We start from the raw sequence: 16472 nt of genomic DNA on the forward strand, positions 1-16472 counted from the left end.
ACATTTAAGCGAATGAATGTAGCCAATGTTAATATCTATGTGTCTGATGATGAAATCGCTAATTATGTATATTAATTTGGGTACTTTTGCTATGAATTCGAATGAAGCCACCGTCATACAGCGGTGCTATTTCTCGCTCTGGTTAGTGAGGTAATCTAACTCTTGCACATTTACGCTCTAATGAATATTTCGGCTTTATTACTTGGGCTAATCTAGCAAGAATTCGCCAGAATTCTTTTTGATCAAATGGTAACTAAATAATTGGAACAAATAATTGGAACAAATAATTGGAACAAATAATTGGAACAACGCAAGTTCGAGACAGCTTTCCTGTAGCTTTCCAGCTGTTCTTTTGCACAAATTCTTTATATTTTGAAATTAGTAGTTCCTAAAGTATAATCTAACAAATGACCAATCGTAGAATGACACAAGGAAGTTATAGGAGCCAATTTTGCCTACACCAAAAACTGTAGGGTGTCATGTGTGACCTCTGCAGGAATTTTTGCCACCGAATTTGTTGTACAAAGAGGCAATCTACTACAGTCTGAAATTTAACTTTTTCGAGTCACGTAATAAACTTTCATCTATTTAGTGCCGATTTGCAATCCAAACCTACTTTGAATCGCTCTCGGTCAAATTCTTGAATTTCGCACTAGTGTTCGCACTCAACTTCACGATTCTTAAGTTACCACATTCTTATTCTACACTTCACAATGGAAACCGGTTTACCTCCCAGCTGGTGCATCAGGGTCAGCAAGACGCATAATAAAGAGTACTTTCTTAACCAGGCTACACAAGAGTCGTCGTGGGAACCTCCATATGGTACTGACACGGCTAAGCTCGAGGCGTATTTGGACAAGTTTCGTGCCAATGGAATGAAGCCTGTTGTAGCTGAAGATGGCAAGATCAGAGCATCGCATCTCTTAATCAAAAATGTCACGTCGCGCCGCCCGAAATCGTGGAAACTGCCAGACCCTGTGACTACTTCGCGCGATGAGTCCATCGCCTTGTTGAAAGGGTACCAAAAGCGTATCTTGAACGGCGAAGTCAAGCTTGCTGATTTGGCCAAGACAGAAAGTGACTGTTCATCCCATTCCAGTGGTGGAGATTTGGGATTTTTCGGCCGCGGCCAGATGCAACCCGCCTTTGAAGAGGCAGCTTTTGCTTTGAATGTGGGTGAATTCAGTGATATTGTGGAAACTGACAGTGGTGTGCACTTGATCCAACGCACTGGATGATGTGGTAGAGAATGGCGAACCCCGAATCTTATCAAAACTATAGCTGGCGAGGCTATTGCACAGACATACTAAATATTTCGCATGGAAGCTCGCAATGGTTGACTAATATCAGTTACCTTGACGGTCTACAATGAGATTAGTCATAAAAAAAAACAGTTTTCGCATGCATTTGTAGTCTTACTGTTGTTTCCTGTGGTCAGCTAAGGTTTTGTGCAAGTATTCACGTATACGCTTCATGGCGTTGCAAGAGACATATTTCAACCACAGACAAAAGAATGTAAAATTGTTTACGAGAGATAGCATTTGTATGTGACATTGCCAACCAGTTACTTGCTTCAACTCAGAAGATCTCTACGAACTGTTGGAGTTTATAAGTTTTTCAAAACGGTACATATTGTATAATCATTATAAGTTTATGCTGTGCAAACAGTTTGTAGGAATCCAATGAACAAACAGAAACACCGCTATTAAACACAATTACAGACAAACGACATAGAAAATGGCAACTGTCATGACAAATGACAAATTGGCTCATGATAGATGCCTTAGGGCCTCTAGTGACGATTTGCTTCAATTTTCATTCAAATCCCTGCGAAGAATCCAACAATCATTATACATACGACTCCCCGTATTGATGTGTAACTTGGCTCTTTCGCTAGGCAGAACGCTCCGCTTGACAGTGTGACAGTGCATGCACCACCCGCGTATTCTTGCTTCGATACATATTTGGCACATTCCCCAGCAAGTCAAGTGTGCACAGACCACCGTTACCGGGGTCAACACACACTCCATAACGGCGGTGCAACGGAAATCAGCCATATTCGGCCTCTATCTGGCCTCAGAATCGTTTTGTAGATTGCCGCAGTGTTATCTCGCATTCCCCGCTTTAAGTATTTCTATTGTTTCCGTCTTACTATTCTCCCTACACCGCACATGTAATTCGGCCGCTTTTTTCACTTGTCTCGTAGAAGGCTGTGCTTCCGCGCCGTCTGCGCTTCTGCTACTCTGTCGGCCACTCAGAATCCACTTCGGTCTCCGTCGCACGGCTCGCTTCGAGTACGTGGCACCAAAACGCCGCAGGTTGCCCTGCACGTTGATGCGGTCGAAAACCACCCAATCAAACAAGTACATCTTACGACCATATCAGCACTCGATCGCCCGTTATCCCGTGCTTGCTCCCCTGGTGAACGATTGCACTGAAACTCTTGGGTCTATCCCTGACGTCTCTTTCCCGCCCATCTTTTCGCCCGCCCTACTCCAGATCTTGTCTCTGTCTTTAGTGTTCTCTGATGTTCGCGCTTCGAGCCACGCCTTTCGGTGGCGCGCGCCGGTGCCTCTCCTCCATACTCCACGCCCCCATACTTAAGCCTGTCAGCCAGCGCTTATTCTCCACCTCTTTATCAGCCATGTGTTCCTCCACACCTCAAAGAGAGGTTTTGCCCACAAACGTCAAACCACTTCGCTATGATTTGACTCTCGAGCCGGACTTCGATGCCTTCACTTTCGCAGGCGATCTTACCATCGACTTGAAAGTCAACGAGCCATCCTCGTCCATCACGTTGAACACATTGGAGATCGACATCCACAGTGCCTCCGTCAATGGCGATGCTGTATCCTCTGTTGACTTTGACGAGGACAACCAGACCGCCACCTTTGCCTTAGCTTCGCAATTGACTCCGGGCGACAAGGCCGCTTTGACCCTTAAATTCACCGGTATTTTGAACGATAAGATGGCTGGTTTCTACCGTTCATCCTACGTTGACGATGAGGGAAAGACCCGCTACTTGGCTACCACACAGATGGAGCCCACTGACTGTCGCCGCGCCTTCCCATCGTTTGACGAGCCTGCTTTGAAGGCTGTGTTTGACATTTCCTTGATTTCTGACGCCAAACTCGTACACTTGTCCAACATGGACGTCAAGGAGGTGCAACAATTGGACAGCGGTAAGAAGAAAACCGTTTTCAACCCAACCCCATTGATGTCCACATACTTGGTTGCTTTCATTGTGGGAGACTTGAGATGTGTTGAAAACAACTCTTATAATGTCCCAATCAAGGTTTGGGCCACTCCAGGCCAAGAGCACTTGGGTGAGTACTCTGCTGACATTGCTGCTAAGACATTGGCTTTCTTCGACAAGAAGTTCGACATCCCTTACCCATTACCTAAAATGGATATGGTGGCCATCCACGACTTTTCTGCTGGTGCCATGGAGAACTTCGGTTTGATCACTTACCGTACTGTCGACTTACTTTTGGACCCACAACATACCAACATCAACACCAAACAACGTGTCACTGAAGTCGTTATGCACGAATTAGCTCACCAGTGGTTCGGAAACTTGGTCACCATGGATTTCTGGGATGGTTTGTGGCTCAATGAAGGTTTTGCTACGTGGATGTCTTGGTACGCCTGCGATGCATTGTTCCCTGAATGGAAAGTGTGGGAATCGTATGTTTCTGACTCTCTTCAAAGTGCCTTGACTTTGGACGCCTTGAGATCTTCTCATCCAATTGAGGTTCCTGTCAAGCGTGCCGACGAGATCAACCAGATTTTCGATGCCATTTCCTATTCTAAGGGATCTTCTTTGTTGAAGATGATTTCCCGCTGGTTGGGCGAGGAGACCTTCATCAAGGGTGTGTCCAACTATTTGAAAAAGCACAAGTGGGGCAACACTCAGACTTCTGACTTGTGGACTGCTTTGGCAGAGGCTAGTGGAAAAGATGTCGTGAAGGTCATGGACATCTGGACGAAGAACATTGGTTTCCCTATTGTGTCTGTCGAGGAGTCCGGAAAGGAATTGACATTGACTCAACATAGATTCCTTGCCACTGCGGATGTCAAGGCTGAAGAAGACGAGGTGTTGTATCCAGTGTTCTTGGGCTTGAAGACTTCTGAGGGAATTGATGAATCTTTGGTTTTGGACAATAGATCTACAAAGATCACCTTGAAGTCTGAAAATGATTTCTACAAAATCAACGGTGACCAAGCAGGTATCTATCGTACTGCGTACCCACCTCACCGCTGGACGAAGTTGGGCGAGGCTGGTGTTGCTGGAAAATTGTCTGTGGAAGACCGCGTTGGTTTGGTTTCTGACGCCGCTTCCTTGGCCTCGTCTGGTTTCATTAGTCTGACTGACCTCTTAAACTTGATTAAGACATGGTCTGGTGAGTCTAACTACGTCGTATGGACTTCTGCTTTGACTAGTATAAGTAAGCTTAGAGCTGCTTTCTTGTTCGAAGATGAAGCTCTCTTGGATGCCCTTGATGCCTTCACGATTGACTTGATTTCACAGAAAATCAAGGAAGTTGGCTATGAGTTCTCAGACTCTGACTCTTTTGCTGACCAACAATTGAAATCCTTGTTGTTTGCATCTGCTGCTTCTGCCGGCCAAGAAGATGTCGTTTCGTATGCGAAGAATGCTTTTGACAAGTTTATTGCTGGTGACAAAAGTGCCATTAACCCAAACTTGAGAGCATCCATTTTCAACACCGTTGCCAGTGTCGGCTCGGAGGAAACCTTCGACTCGCTTTACAAGATCTACACCAACTCACTGTCAGTTGAAGAAAAGCTTGCTGTTTTGAGGTCTCTTGGAAAATTCAAGGATGCTTCTGTTCTCGATAAGACTCTTTCCTTGTTATTGAAAACTGAAATCATCAAGCCACAAGATTTGTACGTTCCTATGCAAGGTATGAGAACACACAAGACTGGTGTTGAAAAGTTATGGGCATGGTTCACGTCTCACTGGGATGAGATTTACAAGTTGTTACCTCCTGGTTTATCGATGTTGATCTCTGTTGTCATCATTTCTACATCTGGCTTCACTTCCGCTGAGCAAAAGGCGGAGGTCGAGAAATTCTTCTCTTCGAAGGACACCAAGGGTTATGACAAAGGTTTAGCCCAATCCTTGGATATGATTACTGCTAAGCACAACTGGGCTTCTCGCGATAGCCAAGCGGTCTCTGAATGGCTCAAGTCCAACGGCTACTACCAATAATTATTTGTAGTATGTCTATAATACCATATCTTACAATCTAATACATGATAATGTCACAAACATGGCTCTATCTGTTTTTCTAAAATCGTCCAGTGGAAGTCTTCGCTGCATCGAAGTCCTGCTTCACCAAATCCTTTTTGAGACATTTTTTCCTTCTCGCCAGTCAATTTAAAGCCGAGCTTCTCGTAGTATGGCACCAACAAATGCTCTTCGATAACGACTGCGCGAATGATTCGCTTCGACACTTTGTTTGCCCCGAGGTATTCGCAGTTGGGGTCTTGAAGGAAATTGTCTAGTGTATAGTTTATAAGCTGCGTGCCCATACCACGAAGAAAAGATGTGAACGCTGTTACTTCGTATACTCGAGCAGATTCAGAAGGTCTTTCGGAATGATAATTGTATCCCACTGATGCCAACACACGATCCGTGATATCTTCATCAAGGTCGTGGCCAGGTGTAGCGATTGTCTTTTTTACGATTGTTCGCAGACTCAAGCTATCAAAATAAGAGAGGTGCCCATTAGGTATATCACTGTTGTAGCATCCAGATAACGGTCTAATATCCTTGTCAAAATGGCGCTTCCAGCCTGTTTCTTTTTCTATTAAGTCGAAATGTGATTTGGTTCCGAGTAGAACTACCAAAAAGGCGTCGTTTCCTGGAGTTAGTCTTAAATCCTCGAGAAACTCGTTTGGTGTGCTAATGCGAGGTGATTCGATAATGCCAAATTTCTTCATTGGTTTTGAGTACGATTTGTTGATGATGCTAGTGAGGTCATCAAACTTCTTGGGGCTGCTAGATTGGTGGAGCCATTCTTTGGTTATGATGAGTAGTTCGTACATTGATGTAGTGTAGTTATGAATGGACAAACGCGACGTACTTGAGTCATGGTGTGGCGTCTACATACAAGTACCATGCGCTAAAATAGAGAAGTTCAATGCGAAGGCATGCTGATGTCAAGACACATGTAGCGCAAAATCAACACAAATTGGTCAACCTCGAAAGGGAAATTTTGTCTAAATTTTTGAATGTGCTTCCATCTCTTTGTGTTGATGGTTTTGGGGTTGCGGCGAATTCGGTCCCACAAATGGTATCCGCCCAATTCGTCCATAATTTGCTTTCGGGTCACATTCAAATTCAATTTTCCTAAAACCGTTGTTATGCCATTAGATGACTGCAAATGCAGAGCCCAGAGAATAATATGTCCAATGTAAGAGAACACAGTGTAGTCAAAATTATTTGTGTGGGCAGCTTTCTTAGATACTGTGAGCTTCGTCTTGGTAGATTGCAAAGTTAGTGGCTCATACTTAGCGAGCCACGAAGCCATATCCGGATACTTTTTAGCGGTTAAATTAAAACCGGCCGACTCGTAAAGCGCCACGTTAATGCAAAGCTCGACAAAAATGGTCTGCTTTTGCTTGTCTTTGAAAAGTCCTTCTGATTCACCAAGTGTGAACTGAAGAACATGCTTGCAGGTTTTGGATAAGTTGCTCACTGTCTGAATAGTTTTTATCTTCACATCTGTTGGTTTCATATGAAGTATCTGGTCAAACGGGAGTCCAATAATAGTCGTTATGGGTTGTATCTCAGGCAAGTTAGTCGCTGAAAGTGCGATAGCCAGCGATCTGGGCCGCTTCATATCTTGCTGTTGCTTTGCTTTAGCATCATCCGATGTTTCTGTAGCGTCATTCACTCCGGTAGGCTTTTCAAGTGCCCCGTTGCCTGTCTTTTCCGATCCTGAGGCAGTGTTCGCCTCTTCATTCGTTGCCATTTCGTCCTGTTTAGTTTTCTTTGATTTCTTACTTCCTCTGTTGCGTTTCTTCTTTGCGGATTCCTTAGCACCCTCAGCCAAGTCATTATATTCCTTGACATCTGAACCTTCTGGCGTTTCTGAACCTGGTGTCTCTGAATCTCCGACACTGTCTGCCCCATCAGTACGATCATTCTCAACAATTGGTTCTGTTTTTGCCAAACTCTCCGTCTTTTTATTTTTGTTCCTCTTCTTCTTCTTCTTTTCCGCCTTGCCAGAACTGTTAGCCAGTACCTTTGTTACAGTTTGGTCTTCTTTCAAGGGTTTGATTTTGATTGACAGTGTATCTTCCGTAGGTTCGCTCAGCTTGTCTTTTTTGATCATTTTGCCACGCAGAGGAGATTTTTGTTTTCCTTTAGCTTTCTTTCCCTCTTTGGATTCGCTTTCTCCCTCATCATCGCTCGAGAAGATTATTTCATCTATATCTGCTGTGATCTCCTCTTTCTTGACTGTCATGTGAGCTTTTCCATTCTTAGTTTTGCGAGATCGTCTCGCATGGGCAATTTTGGTTCCTTCGTCTACAGATGGAAGTTGGTCTCCATTTTCTGCTGGAGTGTGGAGTAAGTACAACAAATCGTTTTCGAGCTGGATTTCGTTCGCTGGCTTTCCTGTCTGCAATTCGTCATAGTCGTATGTTTCAACTTGAAACTTTGATGCATCACCCACAGCATTCACCGTAGATAAATCAACTTTCGGCGCCAGGCGTTTTTTCCTCGCTGTTTGGGCCATTGTTGATGTTGTTTCAAAAGTGTGAAAGCTCTTCTGTGTTATACACGTGACCTACAGGAATGATTGGATATAAACTTGGACCCTTTTACGTACTAGACGAGCAAATAAAAATGCTTCAAATCGTTTTCATGATTTTGAATATATATCGTAAATATTTTTCATTGTGAATTTATAAAAAATGTGTATCTTCTGTGATCCTCATAGGTCACGTCTGTGCACTACACAGAGCTCTCTTAGAAAGAAGCAACAAAAGATTCAGTAGCAGCCTTCAAAGACTCCAACTCTTCCTTGGACAATTCACCCTTGTTTCTGATAGCGTCAATGATCTCAGGTTGGTTGGCCTTCAAAGAAGACATGAAGGACTCTTCGAATTCACCAATTCTAGAAATTTCAATGTCGTCCAAGAAACCGTTAACACCAGCGTAAATGACTGGGACTTGTTCCTCAGCAGCCAATGGGGAGTATTGCTTTTGCTTCAACAATTGGGTCAATCTCTCACCTCTAGCCAAGGTTTGCTTGGTGGAAGCGTCCAAGTCAGAACCGAATTGGGCGAAAGCAGCGACTTCTCTGTATTGAGCCAAGAACAATTTCAAAGAACCAGCAACTTGTTTCATGGCCTTAACCTGAGCGGCGGAACCGACACGGGAAACGGACAAACCGACGTTAATAGCTGGTCTAATACCCTTGTAGAACAATTCAGCTTCCAAGAAAATTTGACCATCGGTAATGGAAATGACGTTGGTTGGAATGTAAGCAGAGACATCACCACCTTGGGTTTCAATGATTGGCAAAGCAGTCAAAGAACCAGCACCGTTGGCCTCAGACATCTTAGCGGCTCTCTCCAACAAACGAGAGTGCAAGTAGAAAACATCACCTGGGTAAGCTTCTCTTCCTGGTGGACGTCTCAACAACAAAGACAATTGACGGTAAGCAACAGCTTGCTTAGACAAATCATCGTAGATAATCAAAGCGTGTCTACCGTTGTCTCTGAACCATTCACCGATAGAACAAGCGGTGAAAGGAGCCAAGTATTGCAATGGAGCAGCCTCAGAAGCAGTGGCAGCAACAATGATGGAGTACTTCAAGGCGTCGTTGGCTTCCAAAGTCTTAACCAATTGAGCAACGGTGGATCTCTTTTGACCAACAGCGACGTAAACACAGTACAACTTCTTCTTCTCGTCGTTACCGTCGTTCCATCTCTTTTGGTTCAAGATGGTGTCGAGGGCAACAGCGGTCTTACCGGTTTGTCTGTCACCAATAATCAACTCTCTCTGGCCTCTACCAATTGGCACCAAAGCGTCAACGGACTTCAAACCAGTTTGCATTGGCTCATGCACAGATCTTCTTGGCAAAATACCTGGGGCCTTAACTTCGGCCTTGGCGGTAGCAGAAGCGTTCAATGGTCCCTTACCATCAATTGGGTTACCCAAACCGTCGACAACACGGCCCAACAATTCTGGACCAACTGGGACGTCGACAATCTTACCAGTTCTCTTGACTGGCTCGGATTCCTTAACCAAAGCATCGGAACCGAACAAGACAATACCAACTTGGCCGGCTTCCAAGTTCAAAGCCATACCCTTGACACCAGAGGAGAATTCAACCAACTCACCAGCTTGAACGTTGTTCAAACCGAAAACACGAGCAATACCGTCACCAACAGACAAAACTCTACCGGTTTCGTTCAAGTTGGCTTCCTCAGAGACGCCTCTAATTCTCTCTTCCAAGATAGAGGAAACTTCAGTTGGAGCAGCCTTAGCAGAAGCGTAACGGACAGCAGTAAAAGCTGGACGGGCCTAAAATGTTAGTATTGGTTTGCTTTGTCTATCTTCGTGTCTTCTTTATTCCTCCTTGTTCGGCGTAAAAAATTTTCCCGTCGACCAACAGTAGACATTGAGCCGCCAATTGAGCTCAGCGAGGGTTGGATGATGTACTATAGCATTGCTTGGTACTTTAACCGGGGAATTGCTGAGTTTCACTCGAAGGAAACCAGCAAATCACTTCCAAAACAGGTGGGGGAAAACAACTTCAAAAACACCATGAAAAGGCCAAGGTACATACGATACGCATTCTAGAAACGGTAGCTGCGCGGGCAGCAGTGCGTAAGACAGAACGAGCTGACAACATGGCGACTTATTTAGAGCTTTGTGAAAAAGTCAGGTGAAGAAGAAAAAGAGAAAGGTAGGAAAATTGCCTTAGTATATATTTCAGTGAGTGAGAGGAGCGCGAAAATTCAACCATAATCGGCCGGAGAATACCTGGCACTAAGCATTCTGATTGGCTCGCACCGCTGTGGTTTTCACACTTCCCGGATTGTGTGCACGCCTCCAACCAGAATTCGACTCGTGTTTATGTGTAGGAGACTATTGGTCTGTGGTTAATGGGGCACCATGGGTATGTTTGCAATCAAATATAGTCTCGTGTCTGGTCTGGGAAAGCGTAATTGAAGTCGATCGACTTACTTGAAGCGGAATTGGATCGATTTTTTTTCTTTTTTCAATCATTCGGTGGGCCAGGCTTGTATATGGCCGTGGACAAAACGAGAACCTCAATATATTATTATGTTCATGCGACGACCATGAGAAAGACATTAAAGGGACCCATAGATGAAGGAATAAAATAATAGGTAATTTCTTTCTGCAAGATTATTGCATTCTGTTCTTTTTTTTTTTATTTATTTGTACTCCCTTTGGTTCTCTAAGGTAATATTAATTACGCAGTATAAAGGTACCGAATCGGGCCTGGATCATTATTCAGTCGCTCAATTATGAAGATTGGGCATTTTCATCCATCCTCAATATTCAAAAGTGAACGATTTAATGTATCCATTTGAGAGAACAATCATTAAATATATACAACTACAGCGCATTTGATTCCGCTTGCCTTTTCCATTATCGCCATATTATATGGTGTTCCTGTACGCGACTTCAACTTTAGGTGAAGAAAAAAAGTCTTGAGCATTTCAACGTATGAGCACCATGTTTACCCGAGCTAGTTTCACGCGTGGGATTCGCTTGTACTCAAGCCAAAACAATGAAGGGGCTCTGTTTTTGTCGGATTTGATGAAAAGAATCGACACCATCAACGCCAGAACCATGAAGTTGAAGGACGTCAAACAGAACAAGCCAAAGGCTTCAAAGCACACACAAAAGGCTGAAAAGTCTCAGAAGCAGGCCCTGAGCTCAGAAAAGAAGACAAAGAATAACCAAAAAACTCAAGCGCCTCGCAAGACCCAAGGTGTGTTTGAAGGTCAAAGTGCCAAAATTTCTGTGAAAGACCATCCGTTGAGCAGAAACACATTCAAGTTGATGGACGAGTCCAACTTCAGAAAGAACGCTGCTTCTAGAAACCCAGAATCTACAAACTCCAAACCCAAGCAGACATCCGAGGCTCCAAGAAGAAGACCTCAAGCCAGAAGACGTCCAGCCTCCAAACCTTCTGCTGGTGCTTTGTCTCCTTCTTCCTCTTCTAATATTGTCAGTAAGGAACTAGTTGCAAGCCCATTAAAGCCATCCATTTCCGGAGATGCATTCTTCTATGGAAAGCCAACAACTTTGACTACGTGTACTACTTCAAGAGTCGCTGCTGTGGCTAAGGAAACATTGCTTGAGTCCAAATATCCATATAAATTGCCTAAATCCATCATTGACAAGTTGGATGATTCTTTCACGGGTAACAGATTCCTTTTGCAAAAGGACTACACTTTAGATGTGGACGTGGCCACTTTCGGAGACAAAATCAAGAAAACAGTCAAGGGTGAAGTTGAAAACATTAGCATGGGCGAGAAGCCAACCACCTCTTCCGTCTTTACGGCAACTCAGTTGATGAGGAACGGCGACTTGGATATAGCCCAGAAGCAGACAATTTTCGATGTTGCTTCAGGCTTGAAGTCAGCAAAACTGTTGGTGGAAAATGCTGCGTGGAATAAGTGATCGTGTACATAGAAATGATTAGGCTAACAGAATTTCTTTAGTTTCCATAGAGAAGTAGTGTGAAGTAGAGATGCTTCCATCGGGTGGACGGAGGGTTTCTTTTTTCATTTGATCGGTTCTTCCGAATTGTCGCGTTCATACAGGGCCTTCCCCTGTTCCCGAAAGGAAAATAGATTTTAGGGCAGATGGAAAATCTATGCACGTCTAGTACATGTTGAGCAATGCGATCTTCTGTTTTGCGCCCCTTGATCGATTGTCTCGTATACCGTATAAACAAAGTGTACCAAAGCTAGTTTCGAACTTCCGTATGGAATCCTTGTTATCTGCTACTTATGACAGATGATAACTAGTCTACTGATCGATTCAAATATGCATTTTATTATTGTAACCAATATTTCCGTAGCCATCCCATGTGTTCAAACAAAACAATCTTTAGCACCAGGCTAGATCTTGTTAAATAGAGACCTGGTGCTGGGATGCCCCTTGGTGTATACCGAGTTATCTTGTGTTTCCTTGTAAGATAACAAAAATGGGACCGTTGTGGAGAAAGCCAAGTAGCTTAGAGTCAAAAGCGAGGTTTTTGTGGTGAGACTGCCGTACATTTTATCAAAAGTAATCAAAGTTTGAGAAAAGACACGTATGGGAAACGGAGCAATCACAAAGGGAAAGAAGTTGGAGTCGTTGGACACTTAAATGTGTTATGTTTAGCAATGAAACGGCTGAGTAAAGGCATCTGCTTCCTTTTATATGGCCGATAAAGTGGTGCCATTATGGTCAGGTGCCTTGGCGTAATGTGCAGTTCTTATTTCGCAGCCACACAAATAATTCCTGTGGCTAAGCCATCGGGTGACATTGGAAGAAGCCCGGAGAATTGCTCGCACGAGTGGAAGCAAAGCAAATTTTTGACATCCGGCACTTCTCTGTTCAAGCAGATGGATCATAACCTAGGGAATTCTTTACGTTCCTGACCATTTAAAATTTTCCACTTCGGTCGAAACAAATCCGAACAATTGAAACCACTACTCCCAGCATTCCATCAGAGTGCAGTCCTGTTGTGGATAAGAGCGCGGACATATGGATCTGACGCGATCAGGGAACGAAAAAAATGGTTATGGTTGCAAGCGCCTCGTATGCTCGCAAAAGTCTGTACATACCTTAGTGCGGCTTTTCCCAACTTAGTACTGCTGCACCTTTGCATACGACGGAGGACGTAATCTCCGGTTGACGGTCTGCACAATCCAAACAGGCAAAAGACTAAGAGCAAGCACAATTGCGGTTTGCCAATAGAAAGCAAAACTGGTTATGTATGTCAAGTCAAAGTAATCGCCCAAAAAGGGAATCAGCAGAATGAAAATCATAAACGTAACCACTATAGTCACAACCATAGTTCTGTTCCACGTATTAATTGTGAGCGCTACCATAATAAGCTCATTGAAAACAAGAGAGCTGAATGAAATAGTCACCATAGCTAAAAAATTGCTTTCCTTGAGAGTTTGGAATTTTTGTGAAAGTAGCTGAATGACGCTACCTTGAAACAAGGAGATGCTAACCCACATGAAGAATGTTTTGTATGACAAGGATCTGCCTAATGTGAGCTCTTTGTAAAGTTCGGGGTATAACTTAGTTAGCTTTTCGTCAATGTCGTGATCCAATGTCAAGGAGAAAACGGGTGCCATAGTGTAAAGTGTACTGTATCCCACCATCAACCAGCCTTGATACAAAGCCAAAGGCTCAAAATGAGATGACACGGAGTATATGGCTTGGGCTACAGACATAATCAAACCTCTGTGAATCACAAACTGGCCCAACTTTGCTGACCGCTTATAGGAGTTTCTTCCATGCCATAGTAAAAGCTTCAGAAGAAAGTGAAACTGGTCAATACTAAAATCTGCAGAAAGCGAAGCTTGTTTACCCTCCTTCCCCACAATACCCACACCAACGTCAGCACACTGGATCATACTTACGTCGTTTCCTCCATCTCCGATACAGCAGACTCTTTTGCCTGTGGCCTTTTTAATAGCCACAGCAATGTCGGCTTTCTGTTGTGGAGTACATCGACACGCAATTACGGCAGGCAATCCAATAGACACACGGAAGAATTCTTCTGGGAAATGTTTCATGTAAACTGCCAAAGACTCTCCGTCTATCAAAAGACATGAATTGGTGCTAACATTGAGTTGGTCTAACAAAGCCATGGCAGCATCTGGGTGCGAAACTTTAGTAATTTCATGAATATATTGGCCTCTTGAAATCAACTTCGCACTGATAGCAACACACTTGGCCGTTTCCACTTTGTCTCCTGTCAACATCCAGATCTTGACTCCAGCATTTCTTAAGAGCTCAATTGAAGATTTCACATCCTTTTGTAACTTGTCCTCAACTCCTGTCAAACCCAAAAGCTCGACTTCAGTCTCTAGGTATTGATTGATGACTCTTTGCATGGCTGACTCCCGAGCATGCATAAGTAATGATGCCTCCTCATACTCCTTAACGAAATCTTGGAATAAGGTGGTGTTAAGGCGCTTTCGTCCAATGACGAGTGTTCTCAAGCCTTCGCGAGCCATGTTGCTAGTTTCTTCGTCAAGCCAGTCATTACTATTAACGATTTTCGCCATTACAGTATCGGCCCCTTTCTGCATAAACCACTGCTCATTCGTTTGAAGGTCGCGAATAATTATACCCATTCTTTTTGTATCCGAGTTGAAAGGAAAATTGTACAAGACTTCATAGTGTAACTCTTGGTTTGTAGACATGTGAATAAGGGTGATTGAAGTTCGGTCTCTTTTGTACAAGCGAATTCCAACACTCTCACAAAATTTGACAATGGCAATTTCATCTGGTGATGCAGCTTGGTATGACACAACGCCATCTTCCTCTGTTGGGGTGACATTGTGGCATAATGCAAGGACAAGACAGAAGTCGCAAACTTTTGCTCGAAGGTCCTTTCTTTTCAGGGAGATTGTGCCAGACTGTTCTGCAAAGAATGATTTGCTTATATATTCTGACACTATATCTAAAGTGTCTCCAGCGTAACAAATGGAGCCAAGGTGCAATTTTTTCATCTCCATGTCATTTTGTGTTAGGGTGCCCGTTTTGTCACTAAGCAAATATTCAATTCTACCCAAATCCTCTGGAATTGTCGAAGTTCTGACGATTGTATTTGGGATATCTTGGTCTTTGTGGATTTGGGATGCATAAACAGACTTCGCTAAATCGAGATTCACGCGAAGGGAAACAGGAATAATGGTGGAAAACAAAATTAAGAACCGAAGAATGTCAAGGTACCATGTATCTTTCAAGGGGAATCCGTTAGCCATTACCAAGGCCACAGACAACACGAACACAGTCACACAGAGAATTTTCGAGATCTTATTAATCTCAAGCTCCAATAAACCTGTTTTCACCCCAGACATGGTGGTATTTAACAGTTGTCGGGTTTCCACACCAGTGTATACCACAATTCCAATCGCGGTACCTGATGCCAAAACTGTGTTCGCCCATAACGTTTGGTCCACCCCCAAAGGCACTATTTTTGTGTTTGCAGATGTTTGATGATAAATAAGCTTCCCGTCAAAGCTATGAATAGATTTTGTGGGTCTTCCAACAATTAAAGAAATGTTGTTGACAAGGCGAGACACATCTGTGATTGTTTGTGTGATGTTGCATGCGATTCGGAGTTTCCAGTCAGTCTCGCCATCCAACTGGTCCGTTTTGATGAACGCTTCCCCATTCGCATCTGAAGACTGGAGAAGAATCATATCTGCTGGGACCCTAGTGTCCTTGTGTAGCCGGACCAAGTCTCCTACTTTCAAGTTTTTCGACGGGATTAGACTGACATCCTGCGTAAGAGGCGATTGACGATTGAGCACTTCGTATTGTTCGTTGTTCTGCTCCATGTCTCTTCTGCGTCTAGCTATGTCATCTCCGGCCTCTTTCATCATCGTAACGGTAAGGACAAAAGCTAATGGCACAATGTATGAGGAAAGGTAACCGATGCGCAACTGAGGTATGATCTGTGACAAAGCCACCAACAAAAAATATAAGTTAAAAAAGAATTTGAACTGCTCGTATAAAATCACCGGGATAAAAGTCACTGGGTTATATTTGGCGTTGGATATGGCATTCGACACAAAGGTTTTTTTGCTGTTGTTTCGGGGTGACACATAGCGCTCATCGCCCAAATGACTCTCATCAAACTCGCCGGCCCGTCTCTGTAATTCCTGGTTAATTTCGCCATGAAGCACGTTGTAGATCCCAGCAGTACTCGACAAAAACAGCCGGATGCTGCCAATCACCCCCAGAGCCGAAGGTGTAGGTTGGGTCTGAGAGCCGGATCGCGCCATCCTCGTGGCACTGTCACTGTGTCGTATAAGCGGACGGTTATCGTGATCGGCATCGTTCAAATCCTCCTCGTCATCCTCTCTGCTATCTAGACTGACCAACGGAATGCCCAGAACCGACCCCAGAGATCCGTGGCGCGAGGTGGAACGCAGGAAGAAGTTGTTGGAGGCGGAGTTTAGCGCTCGGTCGAGCGAGTAGTCAAAGTCATCGAACGAGCTTTCTCGCGTGTTAAGTTCCAGCTGTGTGCTTCGATTCCAATTGCCACTGGGCATGTTGTTTTCGTTGAAGGTGAGACAAGCGCCTGGAGCTTAAGGTATGCTACTTGTACGTATGGCGCAGTTATATGGAGGATCATGTTCCGCGAGTTCTAGCTCCGCCATTAGGATCGACCTACTCTTATGAGTCCTTCGAAGTTCCAGTTTCTGCAACT

At 44.0% G+C, this 16472-nt stretch overlaps 7 protein-coding genes across 7 annotated transcripts; 3 read left to right on the top strand and 4 right to left on the bottom strand. All coding sequences in view use genetic code 12, as the record gives it.

The window, feature by feature from the left end:
• Positions 1-713: 713 nt before the first annotated feature.
• Positions 714-1238, top strand: ESS1 (peptidylprolyl isomerase; the record flags this gene model as incomplete). Its single annotated transcript, XM_002617727.2, has 1 exon — positions 714-1238. One exon carries the CDS (start codon positions 714-716, stop codon positions 1236-1238), a length of 525 nt encoding a protein of 174 aa, XP_002617773.2.
• A 1289-nt stretch (positions 1239-2527) lies between these two features.
• Positions 2528-5233, top strand: APE2 (metallo-aminopeptidase; the record flags this gene model as incomplete). The annotated part of the gene is made up of 1 exon (XM_002617725.2): positions 2528-5233. One exon carries the CDS (start codon positions 2528-2530, stop codon positions 5231-5233), a length of 2706 nt encoding a protein of 901 aa, XP_002617771.2.
• A 53-nt stretch (positions 5234-5286) lies between these two features.
• FOB63_002129 (uncharacterized protein) lies at positions 5287-6072 on the bottom strand (the record flags this gene model as incomplete). The annotated part of the gene is made up of 1 exon (XM_002617723.2): positions 5287-6072. One exon carries the CDS (start codon positions 6070-6072, stop codon positions 5287-5289), a length of 786 nt encoding a protein of 261 aa, XP_002617769.2.
• Positions 6073-6164: 92 nt separating this feature from the next.
• Positions 6165-7769, bottom strand: FOB63_002130 (uncharacterized protein; the record flags this gene model as incomplete). Its single annotated transcript, XM_002617722.2, has 1 exon — positions 6165-7769. One exon carries the CDS (start codon positions 7767-7769, stop codon positions 6165-6167), a length of 1605 nt encoding a protein of 534 aa, XP_002617768.2.
• Positions 7770-8002: 233 nt separating this feature from the next.
• ATP1 (F1F0 ATP synthase subunit alpha) lies at positions 8003-9896 on the bottom strand (the record flags this gene model as incomplete). Its single annotated transcript, XM_002617721.2, has 2 exons — positions 8003-9565; positions 9831-9896. The coding sequence occupies 2 exons, from the start codon at positions 9894-9896 to the stop codon at positions 8003-8005; spliced, it is 1629 nt and encodes a 542-aa protein (XP_002617767.2).
• Positions 9897-10738: 842 nt separating this feature from the next.
• On the top strand, positions 10739-11701 carry FOB63_002132 (uncharacterized protein; the record flags this gene model as incomplete). The annotated part of the gene is made up of 1 exon (XM_002617720.2): positions 10739-11701. One exon carries the CDS (start codon positions 10739-10741, stop codon positions 11699-11701), a length of 963 nt encoding a protein of 320 aa, XP_002617766.2.
• A 1175-nt stretch (positions 11702-12876) lies between these two features.
• FOB63_002133 (putative aminophospholipid-translocating P4-type ATPase) lies at positions 12877-16314 on the bottom strand (the record flags this gene model as incomplete). Its single annotated transcript, XM_002617719.2, has 1 exon — positions 12877-16314. The coding sequence occupies one exon, from the start codon at positions 16312-16314 to the stop codon at positions 12877-12879; it is 3438 nt and encodes a 1145-aa protein (XP_002617765.2).
• Between the last annotated feature and the right edge of the window lie 158 nt (positions 16315-16472).

This window comes from Clavispora lusitaniae, assembly GCF_014636115.1.
Source record: "Clavispora lusitaniae strain FDAARGOS_655 chromosome Unknown tig00000038_pilon, whole genome shotgun sequence".
Lineage (NCBI taxonomy): Eukaryota > Fungi > Ascomycota > Pichiomycetes > Serinales > Metschnikowiaceae > Clavispora > Clavispora lusitaniae.